This window comes from Ammodytes marinus (genome assembly GCF_949987685.1).
Source record: "Ammodytes marinus genome assembly, chromosome: 2".
NCBI classification, from domain to species: domain Eukaryota; kingdom Metazoa; phylum Chordata; class Actinopteri; order Uranoscopiformes; family Ammodytidae; genus Ammodytes; species Ammodytes marinus.
Genome location: NC_137231.1, coordinates 24,768,116 through 24,794,933, shown reverse-complemented (window position 1 = coordinate 24,794,933; position 26,818 = coordinate 24,768,116). Strand labels below are relative to the sequence as shown.

Genomic DNA, 26,818 nt, shown 5'->3' with positions numbered 1-26,818 from the left:
CAATATTTTGTTTAAAAAAAAAATTTAATAAAGAAATGTTGCATCGCCTTCAAAAATAATAATAAACTAATAATTGTTCCCATCAGTTGTTTGATGGGATACTTATTACTGTAACCTTGTACCAGTAGTAACCCTTCATTTAATGTATGAATTAAATTTTTTGTTTTTTGAAAGCGATGTTGAATCTATGGCTATGGCCTCGCTTGTATACATGTTGGAACACGTAGGAAGCAGAAAAAAATGTGTGTGATGTTTTCCATGTGAACTCACCGGCCTCAATATCACAGAGGGCGAAGAGTCCGATGCGAACGTCTCCGTTTACCGTCCACTTCTGTGTTTCACAATTTGGGCTGCAGCTGTGGTTCATGAACCGAGACGAGTTTCCTTTAGGGCCGGCGTCTATCACGCGATCCTACGAGGGACAGACAGACATGAGGACACCAGAGTTAAAGTGGAGGTCTCTCTCTCTTTCTTTCTGAACAATATTTCAGTGTGACAGATGTTACCTTGGTGAGGGTGAGCATGTAGAAGTTGCTGATGTTATTTTCATGGGCGCGTTTGATTCGTTGCTGGCACTCCTCTGAGTCTATCACCTCTCCAACATACTCTGTCACAAAGTCGCCCTGGAGGAAAAAACAAACATTGTCTTTAAATTGTTTTTCCAATACACAGATGCCTTTTGATTCGTGAGAATGGCAGGAGGCATGAGCCCGTTGCGAACAGGATTACTTTTACAGGGGAAATGTTGTGTTCCCCATATAGTATTACTGTGGACTTGAATCCGTTTTTGAAAGAACAAATCTAAAATAAGTATTTAAACGTTCTTGGTTTGGATGAGTATATTTCTCACTCCATTTTCATTTTCTCTGTAAGGCAGCATTGACCAGTTTTTTTGTTTTTTTTTAATTCTTCAATTAGAAAACTTATGTTTTTGTCACCTCTCGGTTCGTGTCAGTGGTCCAACTTACATTATTACAATGTGTCAAGAAGCACAAGCTGACTAATCTGAATATCCCGTTTTTTTATTTCTGAGACTTTGATAAATGGTCGAGAGTTCCCAACCCACCTTCCTGAGAGCCTGGTTGGTCCGGAGGCCCCAGCCACGGCCATCCGTCTTTATCACTTCTGTCTCTGCGTACAGACGCTTGGAGAAACACTGGTTCTCACAGCCTTCTCCTGCAGGACACACCTGAAAACAACAACATCGAAAAATGTGAGAAGAAGTTAAGAGGTGTGATTCCTCATGTTTTATAGTAAAATAAATGAGCTAATCAAACAATAACTAAACTCCACACACAGACCTGTGGATGACACTCGTACTGCAGCATGCGGTTGAGACACTGGGAGTGGAGGCTGCAAGGATGCTCATCTGTTGGTTTGCAGTTGCATCGTGGGATTTCTGACATGTCAGCTACGTGCACTTGAACTCTCCCCACTGGTTTGTTGGACTGACAAAAGAAAACACAATGCTAATGGAATAAGTAAAAACACTTAATATGCGTGGGTTAAGTTGCCTTAAGTGAGATTTTAAAATTAATCAAATTACCTTGATGAATTTGTAAGGTGGAGGTTTGCGAGAGTTGCGTTCCTGTTCCAGAGCTTCCCTGCTTTCCCTCTGCGCCTTGAGCTCCTGAAACCGCCGGGCCGCTTCCTCCAGAGCTAGAAACAAACCAACAATGTCTGAGAAATCCTCTCCAATGCTTGCTATAGCCTTGTTCTTAAAACACCATATCAGGTTTGTCTTGAAGTATTAGGAGAAGAACAAATTACCTTTCTTGAAGGTTTTGTTGATGTTGATCTGACCCGTGACAAAGTGCTTGTCGTTCTCCACATAGGGGAAGACGCGGCCCTGATTTATCCAGTAGTAGTCGTGGGAACCGAAGAAGAAGACGGGGAAGTCGCCGATATCGTGACGAAGGCTTTGAATGTTTGACGGCACCAAGCGAGGGTTGCAGATCTCTGCCGGCCACCACCTGCAAGGGAACAGGACACGGACATTGTCCTCAATTTGGTCCGGCGGCGGCAGAAGACTGAAGACTGTCGCATATTCATAACGAGAACTTTTTTTTAAGTTTCTGGACAAGTTTTTGGTACCGAATTTTTATAAAGTACAATTCCAGCTGACAGACTATAAAAATAGCAGTATAAATATTAAAGAACATGGTTCACAGTCAGCGGGAGAAGAGGAAAGCTACACTGCTGTGCTCAGCTAAACATGTACTGGATAGCTGCATCTATCACATTAACAATCTGCTTCAGTGTGAGGTTAAAAGCTGATTAGTTGCACTGAACTCGAAAAAAGGATAAGACCAGCGATATTATGCATTGTTGTTATTTACACTATGAAAGGACCAAAACCAGCAATGGGTTAGTCTGTCCCCAGCCTGTCAAATCTGTCCGTTTCTACTAAAGATTACTGAAGAAATCTTGAAAAATATATATAGTTCCACTTTTAAAAACAGCTGGACACTAAATCATACAAAAGTTAAGTCTATAAATAAAACGAGGCCAAACCATAGATTGACAGCTGTACAACCCTCAGCAGTCTAGAACGGGTGCTCTCTGCGTACCTGTAGTTGCCCAGTTTGACCCAGACTATTTGTTTGTAGTGAGGTTTCTTCCCTGCCCTGCAATCACTGCAGGACCACGAACCCTCCGGCGTCTCCATCTCCAGACACTCCGGGTGGAAGGAAGCCGGGCATGAGTCGCAGCACAGCAACTTGCCTCCTACATTTGTGTGTGTGTGTGTGTGTGTGTGTGTGTGTGTGTGTGTGTGTGTGTGTGTGTGTGTGTGTGTGTGTGTGTGCATGCATTGTGGGAAATTGGTATGCAAAGAGAGGAGGAGTGTACGATTAGGTGATGCACCTTAAAACCTGGACAAACTCTGAATCTCATTTGCAGACAAGCCTAAGAAAAAATATAAAATACTAAAAATACCACACAAAGTCATGGTTCCACTCCACCCATTTAGTGAGAATTTAAATAAAGTAATTGTGGGGAAAACAACTACCGGTACCTTAATGACATTATTCTGAAATGAAAAACCAAGGGCCAGGAGTGTTTAGCTTGGGGGGAAGGCTCCTGTGAGAGCCACACATCATGAAAAATTGTTTGGAAACCCGTCTGGGGTTCTCAGGTTGGTTCAAACTACTATTGCAGCACTTACAGCATGTCTGGCAATCAGATTCAGAGCACTGTACCAAGACCAGTCTATGGGAAATACATGCGGCAGCATAGGAATAAAATCAGCCAGCAAGTTAACAAGGAATCAGGGTTATTATCAAATGACAAATTATTGGCAAAAAGCAGGCATGCAGTCCTGCCACTAAAGCAGCCATTTCCCATCACACATAATCGTATCCTGCACAGACCAGCTTGCATGGAATAATGTTTTTGTAAAATTAGAAATGTTCAATTTGATTTTTTTTCTTGCATGAAACCACAACTTTAAAAAGAGAATTTTCACTTTTCTGGCATCTTTGCTTAACTTTACTCAAATCTCAATAGTCCAGATAGGGATTGTATTCCATCCAAGGCTGGTCACAGCTTAAGAAAATGGGGTGAGACAAAATTTAAATTTCATCTGAAAAGTTCAGTCAAAAAATAAAAACTTTGTTGCAGTCAGCATTTTAAAAAAACAAAAGAGGTGAGGCCAGGCGAGGCCTTGGAAATAAAAAAGGACAATAGACAAGCCCAGAGTGCTGAAGCAGAGAAGCAGTGCGCCTCCAGTAGCGAAAAGCTCCACAAACCACAGAAAGAACCTGAGCTGATCCAGAGCGTCCTGCATCAGGGAAACGTACAGTAGTTTACGTACTGGAGTTTTGAGGACCAATTATAGTTTCACAGCATAGGCCTTTGACTTAACTTGTTAGCAACAACTTAACAGAGACGTATACCCAGATTGACAGTTCATGCACGGCACGAACCAATCTCACAACGGGCCTCGTGCAAGAACCACTCAGAATCAAGTGGCACATGCAGGTGATTAAGGAGACCATTTCGCATTTTTCAAGTTTAATTATGCTTTTTTTCTAAAGGTATGAATACATTCACGAGCTGTCCAGGTGTTTCGTTCTTATCAAAGCCTTCAAGTAATATAATTTAGAGTTCAAATTTGTCAAGTGAAATATTAATAACCTAATAAAAATGGAATACTAGACCAAACAAGTATTTTCCGCAGCACTTGTGATACTTGTCATAATAGTAAAAGTGGCTTTGTACTAAACTATAATTATTTCAGTTATTTACACCAGCTTTTTCCTACTAAAACATGTAAGACATCTGTGAAAAGAGGCCACAATGACAACCATTTTAATTTGGTAACTCTGACTCCTCATATGTTCCTAAAAAGAAGTGAGGTTTTAGTGGGATAAAGATTCTAAGCTGTTCTTGCAGGAGGCCCACTGTTATGTGTTAATGCATTAGGGAACTTGGCTGAGGTTACTTTGCGCCACTCTGCATTGAAATTAACTGCATGTTTAACCAGTTAATTAACTCTGCACCTCAAGGCTTAGAAAGGAGGGATGCGTACAAAAAAAAGGAAATTAAATCAGAACGGCAGCAGGCACAACACAGACACAGACCAGTGGGACAAAGGAGAAAGAGAAAAACTGTTCAATTACCTTTCCCAACATTCTTTTTGGTAGCTGACGAAGGAGAGGGAATCATAGGTAATTTCAACTCAGCACGATTTGACTCAGTCAGAAGGTAGTGGGACTTATAGGCATATGAACTTAATATGGTGTCAGTAAGGTCTTGCACTAACAGCCCTACACAAGACACACAGGAAGAGACGGGGTGAGCCGCAGTCAAACTCGAAAATGACCCAAAATTCACAAAAAGAGGAGAAAGAACAAACACACACACACTTTCTCTGTCACTCACACACACGCACAAAAGAAACAAAGAACAAAGTTTGTCTCGACATAAAGAGGCCAAACAGTGCACTCAACTTGGTGTTTAAAAACAGGCAAAAACATCGAAAATGGCTTAAAAGTCAGAACTCATCACCATCTGGGGCAGATGGGATTCTTTTAAGTAGAGTGCAGTGTAACAAGCCTGGATCATTCACAGGGTTAGTATCGTGATGGGAAAACAAACATTACATTTCACAGCACTGCTATTAGTCACCATAAATTCCAAACATGAAACATGGATTATTAAAGTGAAAACATCTAAACATAAAATATCTTAAACAGTTAATTATGTGATGTTTCGTTTAATGAATGTCAGATGTGACTTAGGGCTGCACGATATTGCCCAAAATGATTATCACGATTATTTTGGTCAATATTGATATCACGATATTTTACCACGATTATTCAGTAATTGTAGTGAGTAAAATATTTTTATTGGATTGTCACGTAAACATAACAGCGCTTTCATATCCATGTGATCGGCTATGCAATATTACTGATAATGTACATATATTTGCATAAATATAATAAATATTTACCTGAAGTCAATGCATTTCCACAAAGAAAATATAAATCAAAATATTGCACCAAAACTTTACTCAAAATCAAATCAACAGAGCACTGCTTTAACTTTTCCTTGTGCTACATTTCTGTTGAATAACACATCTTTGTTTCCTCACCTGACCTCATTGCATCTCCTAAAAGCAAAATATAAAATATTTTACTCCATTCATTGTACCTGCATGATGGATGTGTATAAAACTTGATTTTGAACTAAATAAAATTGTGCCCACAATGTATAACTAAAATAAGTATATTGTGAGCTGCGCCCTGTCAAAATAAATCACAACCTATATGGCTCTACTATGTCGGAATTTAATTTGAAAGGACGGAGACGGGAAGTGGCAGGTAACACTCAGCAACACGTTAGTTAAATGTTGCTGCCTCTCATGCCTTTACTCCCAACGCGAGGTTTCATCTTCGCTTCAGGTCGTGTGTACGCTGAGGCACTGACTGTATGGAGTTATTAGCAACCCTGGGAGCTTGTCTAATAACTGGAATAGTCATTGCAAACCCACTAGGTTCTTATGTAATGAAAACGTAGTTCAATACGCCAGCAAATAGGAACGACCAAGGATACGAACTAGCAACGGTGGAATAGTCTACTCGCCCAGCTAGACTGCTTCAGCTGACTGAAGGCTCCGGCTCAGCTGTTAGCCACAGAGCTACTGTTTTGCTAACACAACTCAAGACTCGCACACTGTACAAACAGTAGGCCTAAATGTAATCGGCCAACATGCTTAACCAGAGCTCCATCTAGCTAACAAAGCATTATTCCCCAAAATCTATAACAATTCACGGGGAAAATGACTGCCGAACATTTACATGGCGGGCTGCAGCCTGAAGCAAAACGTACTCACGTCGTCTTGCTGGAGTCCTGTCGGACATTAACCATGACTCCTGTGTTCCCTGCTCTCCTGATACATGCAAAGACGTGTTGAAAAAGTATTCCATTGTTTTCTGAACGAGTAGCCCTGTTTGTGGACGTCTATCCATCAAAACTATGACGTAGGTCCTTAGGTGACCCGTTCGCTATACATTATACTCTTGACAGCGGTCTGTCTGACTGGATAACAGACCTGGCAAAGTGTCATGTAATAATGGGTTATAAATCCGGTCCCACACAAAAAAAGAGACTAACAAGGGGATGTATGTGATTTCACAAGCGCAGATGTCTGCTCTCGCTCGCGCGATAAGCAGCAGCAGCTTGCTTCTTCGCGCGGCTCTTGGAGTGCTTTCTGTCTATGCGGGCAGAAAATTGTTCACACTTTGGGGGCGGAGCCACTGGACTTTGATTGACAGCTCTCGGGGAACCTGGGGTTGCCAGGTTGGAGCATGGACAGGCACATGATCAGCGAGTGGTTTGGGGAGGGATTGATTTGCTTCGCAGCTGAGCACACATTTAAAATATCGCACATTCATGTACACGTCATCGTGGGAAGCCAATATCGTCATCGCGATGAAAATTCGATATATTGTGCAGCCCTAGTGACTACAATAATGGAGGCTGATCAGGTCCATGATCAGGTCCTGATCTCGCCATTTGTCACATGACTGAAACCAGTTAGTGAATGCAAAATCAACATAGTGTGGTGAAATTAAATTAAGTAACTTCCACGTTCCCGTCTGTTTTGGAGGTCGCTGATAAATAGATCGTGGCTGTGGGGGAGGAAGGCGGTTATTGCGTACGGCTGTGAGAACTCACCTCTGGCACACAGGAAGCACCAGCCCACGTTAACAGGCGAGCTGAGGAGGCCATTCTTCTTGGCGCTGCCGTGGCTGCTGCAGATCATGATGTGATGGGTGAGGGCCACGCTGCCGGCCGCCACACAGCCGTCTCCTGTGTGAAATGCCACCGGACAGCGGATACAGCGCATCAGTCGACCTGGATAGGGAAACCAAAGAGAAAAGATGCATTGAGAGATTTCCTCATCATCATCATCTTTTAATATTAGACTCAAGGTCCATTTAAAAAACATACAATACAAGAAATAGACAACACAAACATAAATAAGAATAAAAACAAACCGACCAATTATAAAAGGCACTTATACCAATGCCTCCAAAGGTATGACTGGTAGCGTACTGCGCTATAACTTGGATTCGACAGCAGCATTATGATTTCATTCTTTGAGTCATTCAAGCGACAGATAAATCGGTACATGAGGTTCCTCAATAAAGCTTGTAAGGTGTTAACTACTGCATTCACAAATAGCTCACTTGCACTGCTCCACCTTGGTCTTTTAAGTAAGATCCTAAAACAATCGTTGTAAGCAACCTGTAGTCTGTGCATACTTGATTTTTTTACCCCATAAGGGGAGCAGTATACAAGGGAGTGCAATATGCTAGAGCATAGAGACATATTTTTATATGAAATTTTCTTGTCAACATATTGGCTTGGGCATATAATGTACGACACTGTCTTAAAATGCCATCATCGTCAGACATTTGATCTGTTATAAAGTGCCCGAGGTACTTGGCTTTATAACAAACACAAAGCTCTTCCCCAGAAAGATAAAATTGTGGAAAGTGGAGGTCCTTATCTCGCTTCGCCCTACATATTATCACATTGCTCTTATTTGAATTGTATTGCACATCATGTTTGACACCATATTCTGTACACACATTTAACAATTGCTGAAACCCAGCACTACTGGGAGAGAGAATAATTATTTATTGGCCGCAAGTGTCTGATATTCTAGACTCAGTGAAAAAAAAACTAAAAAATGCTTCAGGCTTTAATTTTCATAATGAAAATGTCAGATTTCTTCTTTGGCTCCAGCTGTAATTAAAAAGGAAAACAAATATGAAAACCATGTACGTTTTTTCTTAAACTTTAGTCGTTTTCAGTTTCTTTGTACTTTGAACAATTTAACCCTTGTGTGACCTTAACTTTTACTACGCCTTGGTTACCTTAGAGGACAAAAACATCCTCTCCCTATAAACTGCCATAAAAACATAATACAGAAATATTTTTTTCTACTTTTTTTTTACAAACCTTTTATCCAACTTGACCTCTTTACATACATATCAAATATTCATTCATTTGTAATTGCTTTTAACCCTTTACAGGGCTGTACAGTGCGACAGTTTTGATCGCATTTGCTACTGAAATTGATCACGTGCGATGATGAATACAATTCCACTCGCACGAGTGCGACAGCCTGCTAATGAGCAGATGCTGTCCGTCTGAGACACAGAGGAGTGCTGCACAACACTGCTTAGAGGGCTCTACATTAACACTCTCCAAATTCGGGTAAATGTAGTCTTAGGTAAGTAAGTTATTGAGTCCACCCTCCACTTTGGCTGGTGAAAGATGTGTGCTCGGGACCTGTGCTTGTGCGGCGATTAATACACTTCACCAACGGTAATAACCGGAAGGAGACGGCACGCAGTTAAGTTAGCGCGTGTGCAAACAGAACATTTCCTGTGCGCCTTCACATTAAAAGCCTATTACTAGCCAAACGTGAGTTGACTTTTATTTTGAAGCCGGTAAGAACAAGAAGTTAACGCTTCACAGCCCTGCAGTGCGCTAGCTTGAACATCAACTGCTTCAGCTGCAGAGAGCAGTCAACAGTAGTCTTTTTAAACAAAGTTTTAAATAACTGATAAGCCACTGAAGAACTACTCCCAACACATTCACAACAACCTATTTAACTTATTCCAAATTTTACCAATATGTATACTTATTTATTTAATAGGCTATGTTTAATGTTTTAAAGTTTGGTTTTAATTAACAGAAGGACATTTACCAAAAAAAAATATTATTATGAATATAATAATGATATGTATATACAGAAAATATATAGATATTAATTTTATGGGGAGAAATAATTCTGAATCAGCAAAAAATTACAATTGGCAGGTAAGATTTTTTTGTCTAAATTGCAATCAGTGCACCCCTATTAATTTTTCTACAATTATTACTGCACACACTAGGATATGATATTAATTGAGAATTTCAAATGAGACCAAGATGACAGGCTCAAAGGTAATTAGAGCTAAATGCATGGGTTAAGGTTATGCAAGTTTTCGACCATACTTTGTGTGCTACTGAATTTATTTTTGTGCTACTGATTTTTTTTGCTTGCTAGCACCAGTGCTACCACCTAAAAAAATAAGCGTACAGCCCTGCTTTACATGCAAGCTTATGTGATGACGTGAGCCATTTTTATTTAAAAAAAAACACAATAATTGAAAATTTTCTCATATAATAGATGCAAAGTGGATTTCTTTGAGTGGGATAATTAGACTCTAGGATATGTTAATGATTTGCAATAAAACTGCTTTTGATACATGTTTAGTATTTGTGCAGTCACAGATGCAAATAAATACTCCCTCTCATGACCTTAGAGGACAAAAACATCCCCTCCCTATAAACTGCCCTAAAAACATTATACAGTAATATTTTTTTCTACTTCTTTTTTTGAAAACCTTTTATCCCACTTGACCTCTTTACATATATATCAAATATGCATCCATTGTCAGTTGCTTTTGACCCTTTTAATTCCAGTTTCTTTGATGATGTCAACAAAGTACTGTGAACCTGCAGCTACCTGAAAACCCACAAATTGCACCTTATAGCTGCACACATATGCATGCGCAGAGACACACACACATACACAGGGTTTTTCCTGCATTCAAAAAATGTTGGCGCCCGCCAAAGGAATTTTAGAGCCCCCCAAAGGAAAATCCTCAGCGTCAAAGTGTTTTTGTTTTTTTATATATATAGATAAATAAATAAAAATCTACTTAAAACGGCTCCAAATGTGTTTCCATTTCCGCGCCATTCCAGTCATATTACTTGCAATCTCAGTTGTAAAAAAAGAAATCAGGTCGGGGATAATCGTTATTAAACTATCATTGTTCCGCTCGCCGGGGCATGCAGGCTTATAAATGCAGCAAACCCTTTCAGCCGTGAGCTCCGCTCGGCCCCTCCCTCACCTGATAGTTTCGCTAACGGCTAGTCCAGAGAGTACGAGGGAGATGTTGCGCATTGCCGGGTGTTTTGAAAAACTTCTAGATGACGAGAATAAAGGTAAAACTAATTGTGTTGTCTGAAAACACTTCAGACTCACAACAAACTAAAATAATGTGCAAGATTTGTCACGCGTGGACACGCGAGTAACATGACATACGCGACCGAGAGACAGAGAGAGAGAAAGAAAAGTGATATACGACCTGATCTGCACCTTTAAACATCCCGACCAATTTGTTTATTCACTTTAAGTCGAGTCATAGTGGTCTATGACCAAGCAATCAATGAATAAAAACACAGGAAGTTTAAAGCTCCTTAACTCCTGCCACCACAACTGTCAACACTACAATGCAACTGCCTATCCAGCCAGCTCCATGAGACATAAATAAATCATGCCCTTACATTCAATGCTAGCAAAAGATGTGCCCTATCAACACCATTTACAACTGGTTATTTTTATTTTGACATATTTTTATTAAATTATTAAAAATATGTTTCACTTATTTAGCCTATTTCTATTCTCCCTGTTTTCAGTTCAATTAGGCCTTTGTTTAAAGTCCAAAGTGTTTTTAGAAAAAAACCTTGTTAAAAGTAAAATAAATGCATAATGTTCTTAAATCAATGATTAACTGTCTTTAATAATCGTGATAACACAATGTGATTACTCAAAATAATCATGATTATGATTTTTTCATAATTGAGCAGCCCTACCTTCTTCCATGGTTTAGATCAATTATAAACAATTAAAGTATTAAACAGGTAGGCCTAGTCATTATTAGTATTTTGACTTCATATCTACAGGTTGTTTATTGTGATTTCATAAGCGTCAGTGAGCTCCATGGTAACGCAGTGATTGACAGGCTGACTGAAATGCTCTTGAGCTGGACAGAAACTCCCCTCTCCCAACCCAACACCCCTCTTAAAATACACAAACCGTTTGCCTTTACTGTCGCGACCCCAAAAAAAGTCGGTCGCGTACTGACCCCCCAAAGGCCCATTCTGAGCCAGGAAAAACCCTGCATACACACACACAGTCATTTCACAACACACACACAGACACAACCCTAAGGTATCCATATGGATCCACACTTTCCATTAATTTCTCATATTTCTTATGTTTAGGCCTGCAACTCTAAAGAATTACAAAAAAGTACAAAAATGGTTTTAGGGAGCATATTTGATCCTCAGAAAAAACAGGAGGAAATAAATGATTGAGCTAAATAGGGCTAAAAAAGCAATTTTGGTGTCTTAAGTTTTGGATTATTGCCTAATATCATCAAATTCACATGTGTTTGTCATCATGGCTGTGGTTTGAAAAAACTGAGTTTTTACAGGATTTTATGCTTTCAAACTGGGCCATTTTTTCCATACAAGTTTGAGTTTGCAAAGTTTGGCTGTGTGTACACAAACACACACACCAGTGTTTCCCGCAGGATTTTTTTCAGCAGCGGTGCTGTGGTCCCCGAACCCTCTAGGGGGGTCCGGGGGCATGCCCCCCCGGCCGAATTTTTTTTGTACCCTGTACATTGGAATCCATGAATCTGGTGCACTTTGAGAGGAGAATATGCACTTAAATCCTATTCACACAGTCCTGTGTATTACTGTAGATAGGATTATTGGTGTTGTAACTTTGCCTTTTGTGTCTTACAGATTTTGACATTTTTGTATAGAAATTAATATTTAAACAAAAAATACCCGAAAATACCTAGGCTACAAGCTCCTGACTGGATATAAGCTCCTGTAAAGGCTATGAGTGATCCAAAAAGAGCGACAACACACACACACACAATAGTCTACTAGAGGAAAAACGGCACGGAGGTTACGGTTTATAGCCTAGATAAAATAAAATAAAATAGGGCTCAGAGGGTTTTTAACACTGGAGGTCATGTAGAGACACATTTTAGCAACTTTCTCTCTCTCTCTCTCTCTCTCTCTCTCTCTCCTTCTTTCTTTGTGTAGAAAAGGCCCCAAAGTTATAGGTTACAGTGTTTAATACTTCTTACAGTGTGTTAAGTTGTGTTTTGTTTAGTGTGGGTAGCTGTCAGTTAGGGCCGTGACGTCAGTCGGCTGGAGAGTCTTTTTAGTAGTTTCCTTTCTCCTCTCGCTCGGTCAGATGTGCGAGCGTGCATGTAGCGATCATTCTACAGTTTGTACATGTTTGTTTGAGTTGTGGAATCACCCGTGTGTGAGTAAGATTGCTGTTCTAAGTTATAGTTTTATGCATGTTTTAACGGCTGCGATTCGCGGGTCGCAATAACAGCTGTTCCAACGTCTCATCAGGAGCGGAGTTAAACCCTTTGTTCTTTTCCCGCGATCTGTGTGCTGCTGTGTCTGTGAAAGAGAATAAAATAAAGACCGGATAAACCCAACTCCTCCTCTTCTAGTCTCATGCTTATAATCTGATGTTTTTGGCCATAAGTGGTGTTCTGGCCGACACCTCTGAAGTGAAACCAGTGATAAGCAGATCAGCGCGGTAAGCTACATTCACCAGTTTCCTCCGCTACACTTCGCTCTTCCGCTTCACTCGCTGCTGGAATCAATGTAACTTTGCAACCGTGTAGGCTACTACTGCCAACAACTGCCACACTCGCTGTTAGGTTATTCTTCTTCTTAGATGTTGGCTACGTGATGATGTGCCGCGTGCTGCGCAATTTACGTTACGCGCTGCCCATTTTCTAAAAGGAGCTACGTACAAAAAAAAAATAGAAAATGCGGAGGAGAAGGATTTTTATAGAAGCGGCGGAGCGCCGCTGCTGAGTGAACGTGCGGGAAACACTGCACACTATATTTTCTCAATACACACATATGCACCACACACTAGCAACCCTACCAACACATTCACACCATTTAGGTTGAATTTCTTTTTTTCTATTGCACTGTGGGGGGCAGGACCGACAACCTGGAAAATTGCTTGTAATTCAACCCTATGCCAAATATAGGGAAATGGCTCAAAATGGTGATGATGTTGAAAATGATAAATTGTGATGCTTTGTGTCTAGGATGAAAGCATAAAATCATTTTATGCTGTAATGACAGCAGGATCAAATTGGTAAAAAAAGGCCATTTTGAATGGGAGTCAATAGGGGACAAAAACATCCTTTATTATAGATGGTACAAAGTTGCTGAATAGAAATTCACAAAACACAAATGTGTGAATGTTCGGTATCAGTGTTGTTGCTACCACTGATATGGACCGCATAGACAAACTGAACTGTACAACCATGATCTCCTATTGGGATTGGATGTACAATAGACTCTTAATACTAATCAAATAAATATATACTGTAGATCATAATTTGCAGAAGGATGTTATTTCTAGGTGAGAACCCGGGGGGTTTTAAGGAAGTTATTTCCTCTCTATCATGTTAATAAGCATGTTTCAGGTTTTATTTACTTGCTTTTTTCACAGCATTTCTCAAACATCCATCCATAAGTAAAACTCACAGTATGGTCAGAATCTGACAAACAGCAAAAATCCTGCATGGTGAAAAAAAAAATTCTTAAACTATTATAAAACCAAGATACATAAAACTTTGTTGCAAACATAGTGCATCTCTTCCCTTGTAACGATTGCACAATTTCCAGCAGGAAAATGCATCATCATCTAAAAGACGTTGTAAGGAACATGACATATACTTTGTTTTTCTCTAATAGTCTGCAGCTATTGCAGCCAAATAGAGAACCTTTAGTTTGAGGTGGAAGCGGATGTTCGTTGAAAGAATGTGTCACCAAACATTCTGCAGGAAATGCTGATTTCTTTCAGTCTCATCTTTTTCCTTCTAATTTCCCTCAATAAAAAAAACACTCTATATCTCTTATTCCTTCATCTTGCACTTCTCTCTGGCATATTCTCGCAGGGGAATTGCAGCCTTGCCCCTTGCCCTCTTTAATATTAAAGTGTTTCTCTATTGCTCAATAACATAATTGAAAAGGAAACTGTGATGGAAAATTAAAGTTTCATCATCTTCACACTTTGCTGATGTGGCACCAGCGCCTTGCCACAGAGCAGCCACTGCAGACTCAAAACAGGAAATCAGAGAAACAACGCAGACTTCTCTTCCATTATATGGTTTGATTGCCGTTAAGAAATTGAGTGACACTCCTTGAGCAGGTCACTGTCCACTATAACTCTTCACATGTAATTTTGCTATTTTCCAAAGGAACCTTTAAAGTATTGTATCACACACACTGACTGAGCAGAAGTAAGGGGATTTGTCATTGTTTTTTCCTTCATTTTACCTTTACTGGCTCTTTGCAGGTCTCTCTCCAGGCAGCAGGTAGAGCAGCTGTGCTGGGGGCAGCAGAAGCCTCCGTCCGTGCCGCTGGTGGCGCCCGGGAGTTTATGGACACACTCCTCGTGGTAGTAGCAGCCACATCCGGACACAGAGCAGCGCGTCACCTCCGGGCCTTCTGCTTTACAGCTAAAACAAGGATGAGTACCTAGAAAGAGAATGACGGTGAGAGAGTTCCGTGATAGGAAAGAGCCAAAACACAAAAGGATGCGACAGAAGATGCATTCTGATTGGCTTACCGTTTCTACATTCCAAGCAGGTGAATCTGCCTTCAGGTAGAGATGTCAGACCGAGACACTCCAGGTGAAAGCGTCTGTTGCAGTCGCCTTCACACACCACCAAACCCTCTGCATACACCTCGCAGATCTACACACAAACACATACACAGACAATAAGAACATTGTATGACTCAATAGCCGAGAGCTGCTAGAAGAAGGAGAGAACCAAAGCGATGAATCATGAGCAGTGTTGACCTGGCAGACGGTGTCTCTCTTGCCAGTGCTGCCGTCATGGCGGGACAAGCCGGAGTCCACAGACTGAGTATCTGAAGCATCTGCGTCTGCTGCCGCCGGGCTATCCAGACTCTTCCCAAATAAACCCTGTGAGAAAAAAGACAAAGAGCAAATGTGTTGGCGTGTTTGTGTGTGTGAAGGAATTCAGTCTTTACAGAGAACAGACGCGCCAAACGTGAGCCAACATTGTTCTCGAGTGTAGATATCTGGACTAATACACTATAATGGGATCAACAAACTGTGAAATATTCACATTTGAGAAGCTGAAAGCACCACATATTTGCTTTTAAGAAAAACATCTTGGGGACGCCCTTAGCTCAGTTGGTAGGGCGTCCCCCCCACGCCCCCCCGGGCCGGACCCAGCAGCAGACCCGGGTTCGATTCCCGCCCGCAGTCGTTCTCTGCATGTCACTCCCCTCTCTTCCCCATTTCACCTCTGTCTCTCTGCACTGTCAATAAAGCATAACAATGCCCAAAAAATATCGAAAAAAAATAAAAAATAAATCAAAATCATTGCAGCTTATCTTTCTGTTTAATCTCCAGTACCAGCATGAAGATGCATGAATAAAAAAATGCAAATAGGCAAAGTTAAGCTGGGACGATGATGATAAGATGAATGACAGTTTGTCCAATCAATTCTACACTTGGCAAATTAAACACAAGACATGTGACTTTGGCCTCTGCGTGTATATTTTGTGTGACCAAGAAACCTCATTTTTACCTGTGGGTCGTTGAGGCCTCTAGAGTCTGAGTCAGAGGTGTCTCTGTACTGAGAAGAAGCCATCTCCACATCTGTCGAAGCTCTACTTCGCTTCTTCAGAGGCTTGCAGGCGTCCGAGATCTCACTGGCTCCTAGAGGATCACATAGTGGAAGAAAAAAAAAACAATGAGTTTCACTTTTTTTTTTCTTCTAAATGCAAGGAATTTTACACCAAAAAGGAAGACGCATGACCGAAGGACACCCTTACCTTTCTGTGAGCCTGTCCTCAGCGTTGTCTCAGGAGCCATCTCAGCCTGTTAACATGGGAGATAAGGTTATTTTATTTTTATTTTTATTTAGAGGGCAGCAGGTTAAGGATGAAGACATTTCAAATAAAGGTTGCATTCAAGCAGATAGCACTGCATAAAATAACTGATTATAAAAGCTCACTCATTCATGTCAATGAGGTCAAAGCATTCGCCTAACAGGTGTGCTGACAGAGGTTAAAAAAAAAAAAAAAAAAAAAAAAAGTGTCAAATTTGTGGCAATGCAATATGGTTTGATATGTTGAAGCACATATTCAGGATGGATCACTTTGTAAAGAGGAATTAACCTGACAAGTGGTTAGGCAGGGTTTTTCCTGCATAGAGACATTTTCGGCGCTCCCCAAAGAGGATTTACCGAGCGCCGAAGGAAAATCACCAGCGCCAAAATTATACAATTTGAGAATAAATATAGCCATTATAAACCTCTACAAATTCAGCCCAATTTAAGTCATCCTTCTTGAGGGGCTGGGCAATAACTTGAATTTCAATTTCGGCTTCCCTCAATCATGAAAACAAAACAATCGTAATTAAACTATAATTTTTCTGCACGAAGGGGCATGCAGGCTTGTAAATGCAGCGAACCCTTCTGCTGTGCGCTCCGCTCGGCCCCTCTCTCACCTGATAGTTAAGCTTTCGGAGAAGGAGGGAGATGTTGCGCATTGCCGGGTGTTTTGAAAAACTTCGGAGGACGGCAGTAAGTCAGCCTTTGGTCGAGAGGAAAGGTACAACTAATTGTGTTGTCTGAATACACTTCAGACTCTCAACACATTAAAATAATGTGCAAGATATGTCACACGCGGACACGCGAGTCACGTGACATACGCGACCGCCGGAGAGAGAGAGAAAAAAGGCATACGCGACCATGTCTGCACCTAAAAACATCTCGACCAATTAGTTTACTCACTTTAAGTCAAATCTTAGTGGTCTATGATGACCAAGCAATCAATGAATACAAAAGACAGGAAGTTTAAAGCTCCTTGACTCCTGCCACCACAACAGGCAACACTGTACAATGCAACTGCCTATCCAGCCAGCTCCTTGAGACATAACTATATGATGCACTCACATTCCTGCTAGCAAAATACATGCCCTATCAACACCATTTGCAACGGGTTATTTTTATTTTGACATTTACTTTATTCAATTATCCAAAATATGTTTCACTTATTTAGCCTATTTCTATTTTCCATGTTTTCAGTTCAATTACGCCTATATTTCATTAAGTCCAAAATCATTGTGTTAATAGAAACAACCTTGTTAAAAGTTAAATAAATGCATGATGTACTTAAATCAATGATTAACTGTCTTTAATAATCGTGATTACACAATGTCAATCAAAATAATCATGGTTTTCATAATCGAGCAGCCCTACCTTCTTGCAATTTCCATGGTTTTGATCAATTAGAAACAATTACATTATTAAATAGCTAGTCATTATTAGTATTTTGACTTCATATCTACAGGTTCTTTATTGTGATTTTATCATTCAGTGAGCTCCATGGTAACACAGTGATTGACAGGCTGACTGAAATGCTCTTTATCTGGACAGAAACTGCCCTCTCCCAACCACACACCCCTCTTAAAATACACAAAAGTTTTGCCTTTACTGTTGCATTGTCGCGACCCCAAAAAAGTCAGTCCGCCCATTCTGAGCCAGGAAAAGGCCTGACGCAAAAGAGGAAATAACGACTGTTGTTTTACTTTCCAGTGTTGTAAAATCCTCTTTCAGTATTACACAGCTCTGTGGTCGTAATTCATTGTGTCATCGCTACCTAAAACAACACATCCCCGTCAACATCTTTTTTTTCCAACTTGGTTTTATTGTATTTTGGGGAAATCAGCCATGATTTGAAAGCTGACAGTAGAGGATAAAAGAAAACAGAGTGTATGAGATGGTATCCAGCTTGAATCAAACCTAAATAGTAGGCCACACTTGTGATATTGGAATATCTTTCTTTTTTTTCAGGGTTATGGGAAGGACTGGCACCTGTTCCTTTTTGGTTTTCTTCTTAGGGACGGGATCATTGCCTCTCTCTGACTCGGACCTGCTCCTGACTGAGCGCCGCTGCAGTTTCCGCTCCTGAGAATCTGAAAATGCATGCAAATATTGAGCTGCATGTCTTACTGAAAGAAAAAAAACAACACCACCCTGCATGTCTGGGTTTTACCGACCGTGTGGACTACTGTGCTGTGATCCGGGAGAGGAGGTTGTCTGCGTCCCTCCCTCCTCACTCCTGCGGCTGGCGGGAGAGCCTCTCCTCTCCTCCCCCTCTTCCTCACCTTCACCTTCACCTTCGTCCCCGTCTTCCTCCTCCTCAGGACTGGGCTCGGGTTTAGCTCTGCTGTCCTGCTGAAAGCATTGACATTTGAACATCCTTACAGGATAACTGTCATGTGTAAATCTGTCCGTCAGCCTCAGTTACACAAACCTCAGGTGAGCAGTATCCCAGGTCGGGCTGCCTGGCCTCTCTCTCCACTCTCTCCTCCCCCTCCTCCGTCTCTTCTTCTTCTTCCTCCTCCTCCTCCTCCTCCCCCCCCTCCTCCTCCTCCTCCTCTTTTTTCGGAGAGGGAGCAGCCTTTTTCTGCAGTAGAGGCCAGTCACACTTTGTGATCTCCACATTCAGCCTCTTCATGGTGATGGAGAGTGGCAGCAGCTTTCTGGCAGCGGCTGTTTTCCAGGCCCTGACGGGTGGCGGTGAGTCCGGCCGCGCTCGAGCCTCACAGCCAGCGTTCTGTTTTGGGGAGCTGGACTTCTTCTCTTCACTGGAGGCCTGGGAGTTGGTGCCTTCGTCCGTGTTTGAAACACTACACTGTCTGCGCGGCAGCTGCCTCCGCGGCGGCTGCTCTCTGTCTGGTGACTTCACTCCTGCTTCTTCCTTCTTACTGATGGAGCCACTGGAGCGCCGGTTTTGTTTCTCAGGTCTGCCAGGAGGTCTTTTGCTGGGTGGGGCCCCTGCAGGTTCTGGGTCCACGTAGATGAAGGTGTAGGTTTCAGTGCGCTCCTGCCGCGTCATGGGGAAGGCGTCCTCAGCGTGGCCAACGCCCACCTCCCACTGAGAGCGCTCCCGCTGAGGGATAGGCTTCAGGAGCTGGAGAGGAAAAAATGTAAAACCTAAGATATGTTCTGTACTGTATATAAATATGTAGAAAAACAAAACGGCATAACGACTTATATTTTGTTTCAAAAGTCCAGTATCAGTCAGGTTCAACCTGTTCCAATAATGTCCTTTTTTTCTTTGTTAGGAAAATAAAGTTTCAGCTTTAGCAAGAAAAATAGACGACCCCTAATGAAATAAAAGTATTTGCTACATAAAAAGTATTTTAATTAATATTTGGTAAATAATAAAGTTATACAAAGATAAGCTGTCTCAACTAGATTTTGGTGTTATTTTTCCACTGATAATGCCTACACTGCATCTTTATAGTGCATCAGTCTTAGATGTATTTGAACTAGAGGTGGGCATAGATTAATTGTTTTAATCTAGATTAATCTAGATTAATTTTGGAATTAATCTAGATTAATCTAGATTAAAATGGCTCATTTGAATTCATTCATAATATGTGTGTGCTCCCTAAATAATGACTCAAAGTAAGTCTTTGAGAACGTGTTTCTCAAGCCAGGTGGCGCATCAGACCAGGGGCTCATCTCCTGTGCAGGTGCACACCTAATGCATCAAGTTAACGCGCGTGCAGAAAGAGGATGTCACGGAACTCATGTCCGTTAGCTTTTCAATATAAGACTGTCAAAATAAAAGTCCCGCAAAACAATCGTTATTTTGGGGATTAACTTCTCCGCGTGAGAAATTTGAGTTGTAGGCTAGCGTGTGAGAGTGTGAGCTGGTTGATATGAGTGTGTCTCACGGCCAAAAGGGTGAGACTTGGCAGCTCTGTCAGTTGTCAAACAAAGCGGACGGACGTGGTCTCTATAGCAACGAGATCAGCTGAGCTATCACTGATAAAAAAAAATATTGTTTCCATAATGATTTCCATAGCCTTAAGCCATAGGCTAGCCTACATGTTGTGTAATTCAGTGATTTTCAACCTTTAATGAGTCGAGGCTATGCATTGGCTTTGGCGATTTCCCTTGTCTCTTTTTTTTCTCTCCGCACAAAGCTCTCCCATTGCACACACGCATGCCCCGGCCGCTTCTGAGAGCACAGACTGTTAGAACTCCTACAGTAAACCAATTCCGCATTGCACAAGGTGCAAACAACCTTGGTCTTGTCGAGGTTTCCATTGGGAAGCTTCTTAAAAATACATTTTCCCTGAAGCAAACCCGGCGGCTTCCTAGCTGCATCCATGTCAGCACGTTACGTTTGATGTGGTACACAGGTGCGAAGTCGGACTCGTTCTGACTCGTGCACTACAGTGCAATTCGGCCAGGTATACATCCGCGCTAAAATAAGAGGAATAAGAGATTAACGGCGATATTTTTTTTATCGCCGATAAGAGTCTGGCGTTAACGCAGCACGTTAACGCCGTTATCGGCCCACCACTAATTTGAACATACTTTGCTTTTCTCCACAGGGTTTGTGGCTTTGCGCAGAGTGTCTGCCTGGAGATCATCAAACTGTTGCTTCCCCTGGTAATTGACTATTCTCTTCTCATGGATCCAGGCTCGCTCAGCGACGCTGCCAAAGAACTGGACGTGATACTCCCTGTGACCTGCACAAAAACAGAGAAAGAAAGACAAGCAGTTCTCAAATTCTTAAACTTTCACACACTTGTGAAATACAAGGTTGACAGTGAGTGTTAAGACTCTTACCTCTGGTGTTGATGCGGGTGTGGACCTTCATCTGTGGGTCAGAGGAGACCATGCAGGGCCACCAGGGGTACGTTCCCACCTTGGACCACACCAGGTCTCCTATCACAAACTCCTTACAGAAGCCTGTCTCTTGGATAACTGATGGATGATGGACCTTCGGAACCTAGACACGAACGAGTCAATGTTTACTACAATATGCATTGACTGGCGTGAAAACAATTCAAGCTGCTTTGTGTGGCGGGGGTGGGGGGAAGAGAGAGAGAGAGAGAGAGAGAGAGAGAGAGAGAGAGAGAGAGAGAGAGATTGTGCTCTTGCCTTCGGCGTCTTTGGTTCAGTTTTGATAACGGTCTTCTGAGGCTTCTCTGTCTCGACTGCCGATGTTTCAATGGGCTGGATGTGGAGGTCCTCTATGTGGCCCGCGGTACCTGCCTGTTCTTGGCTCTGGTCCAGACTGTGTTCCTGGCCCTGCAGCTGCAGCCTCGCACTCTTTTTCCTCTTGTCCTTCTTCCTCTCATGTCTGCGCTGCACCTGAGCGGCATCGTTCTTCTGAGACTCCTTGACAATTAGATAGTAGAAAAGGACTGCAGTTAACTATATTCTTTTAACAAAGGGAAACGCAAAAATGTATTTCTCTGTCTGCTGAAATCAAAATTTGCACAGATATAAGCCTTCACAGGTCTGTTGAGAAGATGTTAAAGGTAAACCAAGATGCTCACAGTAGCCATATACATTTAAAATAGACAAGTTATACTTTCTTTTCATAGAATTCATTGAAAAATTCCAGAAAATGCAGGTATCCGTCTCTAAATTGTGAAGATTTCCTTCTTGTCTTTTACAAAAGTAAGCTCAATATTTGTGGTTAATAACTATTATATTGACAAAGCCAGGTATTTTAGACTTGGTTTCCTGGAACTCGTTTCATTATTATGTATATGTATTTAAATTATCCTGGTTCATCTTGTCCAGGGTTTTGGGAATACATTTTTGAACAGTTATACTCAAAACAATACAAAAATTACAGAGGACATTACCATGGGGTCCTCAGTGATAAGACACAGCCCTTTGTGTTAATTTGAATATGCGTGCGTGTCCGTTTGTGTGCGAGTGAAACAGAGAAAGACTCCCTTTGACATGCATGCATGCATGCATTACCTGCAGTTCCTGCAGCAGGTCTCCACACAGCGCAGATTCAAACAGCTCTTTCCCGTTCTGATACGTCTTGATGATCTTCAGCTTGATCTCTGGAGAGCTGGTTTTCTTCAGCACCCCACCGGGGGCGTGGGAGGCTTGAGGAGAGGGGGTACTGTCCACCAGGGAGGGGGGAGGACTGGAGGAAGGCAGGTGTAACGGGGGAGGGGGGGGCAGATTGTGGGTCATGATGTGAGGCGTGTGGGGCAGGTGGTGCTGGGGCAGCCGCGGTGGACTCTGTGGGTGTGCGTGGGTTTGTATATGAGGCAGGTTTGAGTGGAAGTGGTGCGCGTGATGGAGGTGGTTGGGCAGATGATGGTGATGGTGGTGGTGGAGGTGTGGATGGTGTGTGGGCAGAGGGGGAGACACAGGAGACAGAGGTCTCTCCTGGAGACCCGGGCCCCTTAGGACTGTCCCCTCCCCTGGCAGGAGGCCATGCTCCCCATAGCTACGTATGGCCCCGTAGCCGTTAGCCGAGCCGTTGGGGAACTGCGAGTACATGGAGAACTTGGCCTGCGGCTCGTACATGCCCAAGCCCGGCGGGTAGCCGTTGGCGACGTGCGACATGTCCTCCGAGGCCGACGGCGGGTAGGAGAACTCTGCGTCCAGGGCAGCATCGTAGGAGGGTCCACCATCCTCGCCCGGGTCACTGCCGGTGTCACAGGTGCCTTCCTGTCTGATGTTGGCTGAGTCAATGAGCTGAGGGGGTTGCTGAATTGTATTTCCCATGATCCCTTGCATGAAAGAGAAGGAGAAATCCATTGTTGGGCTCCTGCATCCTTAACTGTCTTTTTCTTTGGCTGGACCTGTTGACAGAGATACATGTAATCAAATGAGACACAAGGAGGCTCTGATTAAATCCAAAACGGCACACTGTGTTTTTACTTAAATGCTTGCTCGGTATCAACTCATTTCTGCTACACAAAGCTATAAGAAATTATAAAACGTGTGGCATGACACTCTCTGCATGCCACTGCTAAGTACATACAACCATACAGTACATACATGCATTGATAACAATAAAATTATATAAAAACATCAACGCGGTTTGCAGCTAGGGACCTTTGCACTGTGTAATTTTGAATCATGTTGTGTCTGTATATACACGGTTATACGGTCCAATAAAAGACAGCAACAATTATTATAATCTAAAGTGTTGCAGCTGCCCTTAACATTCCAACTAAGATTGTACTTTAGTATTGAAATGTGCTAGTTCATTTGCATGCATGGGAAACAAAATGATTGGCTACAAGTGGACTGGGGGTTTTTGGGGTCCGGGTCCCACAATACTTTGCTATGTGGATAATTCAGCCTTTAAGCTTTAAGAAAGTCATACGATACATGACATGAATAACAATCTTCAAAATATACTACCTATCTCAAATATAACCTCTGCTCATAGTAGGGATGGGACGATCCACTTTTTTTAGTTCCGATCCGATTCCGATACCTGGGGTTTGGATATCGGCCGATACCGATACTGACCGATACGATATCATAATTGTTATACATTTTTTCGTTGGTGGTGATGTTATGTATAGGAAGGCTTAAGCAATTCTAATTTAAAAGAGCAATAAATATACACAAATGCATATAGGTTTATCTTAAAGGCAGAAATCCTTCTCAATGATCACTTCTGCCCCACTAGAATATGTGGTGGTCTGTTTGTCTAAACAGTCTTTCTCTCTTTGGCTGTATTTTACATAGTAGAATTTGTCACAAGCCTCTCCTTGACTTGGATTAGCTTTGGTTAGCTCACTGGCTAACAAACTCATATGTACTGTATGTCAAATTATAAAGTGATGTCCTCTCTCCCTCCACCGAACGTCGGCGCATGTTACATAGAAAAAAAAAAAAAAAAAAAAAAATTATAAAAAAAAAAAAAAAAAAAAAAATCGGATTTTAATATCGGCGCTGTCAGTCCGATATCCGATACGCAGATTTCGGCCATATCGGACCCGATACCGATACTGGATCGGATCGGCCCCATCCCTAGCTCATAGCTGAAGAGCTGATTGAAGATTTTCATTTTCTTTGGTCGTGTATCATAGTAAACTGAATATATGATTAAACTAGCTGATTGAATTGTGTTGAATTGGGATTTTAAAGGGGCCTGTTCCACTATTGTATACACAAAACAATAAATTGACAACTGAAACGCAATATGAATCAATTGTATTACATTTAAACATACACTCACAGGGGCCTTCTCAAAGTTAATTGAGGTAATTATTATCCCATTCATTATCTTAAACTTGCTATGAAAACACAAGAAACCTGTGGGGCAGCACTAGTGCTTTTGTTAAATCAGAGGGAGCTAGAGACCATTACATAACGTGTGACAAACTGTCTCGTCTGTACGTGAAGTGGACAATTATGAGTGGTCAAACTATTTCGAAAAGAAGAAAACCACATAGGACAGTCTTGGAGAAGTTTTGGCATGGTTAATCATAGTCTGTGCAAGTTCCCTTTTGCCTGGATAATTTTGAGTTGTATTTTATTCCATCAACGAAAACACACACTGGTGGACTGCTATCAAATACAAAACAAATAATCTGGTTTGCCCCTTTATATATAGGCTTAATACTGACACTGTTGGTGTGTATGGTGATTAATTCAGATTATTATTGCAACCGGTGAATAACCTCACTGATCGTGGTTTAATTTGAGGACAGGCTGCCCATCAGCGCTGCCAAATGTAGACAACGGTGATGTAAACACCCATTAAGGTGTCAACTAACGGTCACAAGGAGTTATATTAAGGGCTCACATTTGATTTGGTGTACATCAACACTCGGTCACAAACTGTGTGGTTAAATTAAAATGCGAATAAAAATGACTGCGCAGAGAGAAAAGGTTACACTGAATGATCTTATAGCTTTCTGCGATGTTAGCCTAGAGCTACATGGCATTAAAAGTAAAATGGGAGATTGTCTTGAAGAATGAGATAAGACGCGTTTATAACCGTTATAATTCAAAATACGACACGACCGTTGGTCTTTAGAGAGGCACTGACGGCTAAACGTCTGCAGGTATTTGTTGCGCGTGCAATAAAGAGCATCATCACACATGGAAGATCAAAGGGAGAGCTAATGTTAGCTAGGCTAACGTTCCACTGCCAATATGGCTGCCTTTGCCCCTTTAAATTAAATTGTCTGGCGTAATGATACCTCCATTGCTGGCAATGTGGGGCAAAGAAAATATGTGCCTGAAAATATGTTAGCTACGAGCGATAGCACAGAGCGGGAGAGAGAGAGAGGGACGACGACAACAACATGGATCAACGGCGGCTATGGCAAACACCCTCATCGCCAAACGGGGGGAAGAAGCAGCACAGATTTTGATGCCGAGTAGAGACGCAAGCTAATAAAACATATTTAAAGAAAATGTCAGTACCTTCAGCGTGTCCCATTCTAAACACATACACCAGCCAGCAACGCTTCCTCGTTTAATCTATAGGAGGGGGAGGGGGCAACAAATCAAAAATAAATCCTGTGTTATAGATAAAGCGCAGGCCTTTTCCTTTTTCTTTTTAACGCAATTCTCCACAGAGAAGGAGGCGGGTGTTACACGCTATATCTGGTCGCTGCCCAATCCCGATGCTTGGCTCTTCCTCAGTGTATGGGCTACTGGAGGAGCATTTACTTTGCAGGGGGAAAAAAACCTTCTACACACAACAGATATGTTCAATTCTCGCCTCCCCTTTCACCAGTGTCTTCTTTAGTCTCTGACTCCCTCTTCCTCTTGTTTAACAAAAGCACCTTGCTTCTAAATCTCCAAGGCTGCAATTTTTTTTTCATTGTTGATCATTCTACTGATTATTTCCATACATTTTGGTGTATGAAATAGTGGGAAAAGGCCCCGTCACAAATCCCACTGGACCATTGTCAATACAATTAAATTGATAGTTTTTTTTCTTCTTCAGATATTCAGTGCAGGCTACTATTGAGACCAAACAAATCAACAAATATTCACAGTTGAGAATAAATGACCAGTGGGGTTTTGCAGGTTTTGTTTTAAATAGGACAAACATTGTTCAATTCATAAACTCATCCTTCAGCTCTTTAGTGAAATGGTATATTTCAGAGATAGGCCTATAGCCTACTTTACAAATTCTGAGGGTGGTGTGGTGCTTCATGTCACATAATAATATATTCTCATCATGGCTGAATTACCCACCAGGCAAAGTGTTGTACACTGCTCCGGGGGCCCATCATTTTGTTTCCCACACATGCATATTATTTCCAAAAAATTGCACCACAAAAGCACAATATAGATTGAATGGTAAAGGCAGCTGCTATACTTAAAAAAGTAAATATTAAACAACGTAGAAACACACTGAAAGGCTGGAATATGATACCAAGCAAAGGTCCAAGGTTTTAATCTGCAGAATTTGTTTTAAAATCGAAGGCTTATGTCAGATCCAGGCTGAAGGGGTGAATGAATAATCCCGGGGTGAGTTAAACTCAGTGCGTTGAAAGACTAAGAGATGGCATTATTTGATTGATTGATTGATTGATTGATTTATTGCACTTTAACAGATGCTTAAATACCAGAAATAGAAGTGAAACTATATGATG

The 26,818-nt window shown here is 41.7% G+C and overlaps 1 protein-coding gene across 2 annotated transcripts in view; it reads right to left on the bottom strand.

Moving 5' to 3' along the window:
* nsd3 (nuclear receptor binding SET domain protein 3) overlaps positions 1-25,768 on the bottom strand; it is a 30,291-nt gene extending 4,523 nt beyond the window's left edge. The window contains exons 1-22 of one of the 2 annotated variants that reach the window (XM_080042803.1): positions 25,635-25,768; positions 22,203-23,044; positions 21,366-21,605; positions 21,051-21,213; positions 20,796-20,950; positions 18,715-19,374; positions 18,458-18,632; positions 18,273-18,373; positions 16,228-16,273; positions 15,981-16,111; positions 15,221-15,346; positions 14,987-15,113; positions 14,695-14,895; positions 7,183-7,362; positions 4,623-4,769; positions 2,571-2,727; positions 1,771-1,973; positions 1,547-1,659; positions 1,302-1,448; positions 1,067-1,189; positions 507-623; positions 271-412 (exon numbers count right to left, since the gene is read on the bottom strand). In XM_080042803.1, coding sequence (XP_079898929.1) covers positions 271-412; positions 507-623; positions 1,067-1,189; positions 1,302-1,448; positions 1,547-1,659; positions 1,771-1,973; positions 2,571-2,727; positions 4,623-4,769; positions 7,183-7,362; positions 14,695-14,895; positions 14,987-15,113; positions 15,221-15,346; positions 15,981-16,111; positions 16,228-16,273; positions 18,273-18,373; positions 18,458-18,632; positions 18,715-19,374; positions 20,796-20,950; positions 21,051-21,213; positions 21,366-21,605; positions 22,203-23,000 — 4,252 coding nt within the window. In that variant the 5' untranslated portion in view covers positions 23,001-23,044; positions 25,635-25,768. The remainder of the gene's footprint in view (positions 1-270; positions 413-506; positions 624-1,066; positions 1,190-1,301; positions 1,449-1,546; positions 1,660-1,770; positions 1,974-2,570; positions 2,728-4,622; positions 4,770-7,182; positions 7,363-14,694; positions 14,896-14,986; positions 15,114-15,220; positions 15,347-15,980; positions 16,112-16,227; positions 16,274-18,272; positions 18,374-18,457; positions 18,633-18,714; positions 19,375-20,795; positions 20,951-21,050; positions 21,214-21,365; positions 21,606-22,202; positions 23,045-25,634) is intronic. The other variant, XM_080042804.1, reaches the window with a different exon arrangement.
* Between the last annotated feature and the right edge of the window lie 1,050 nt (positions 25,769-26,818).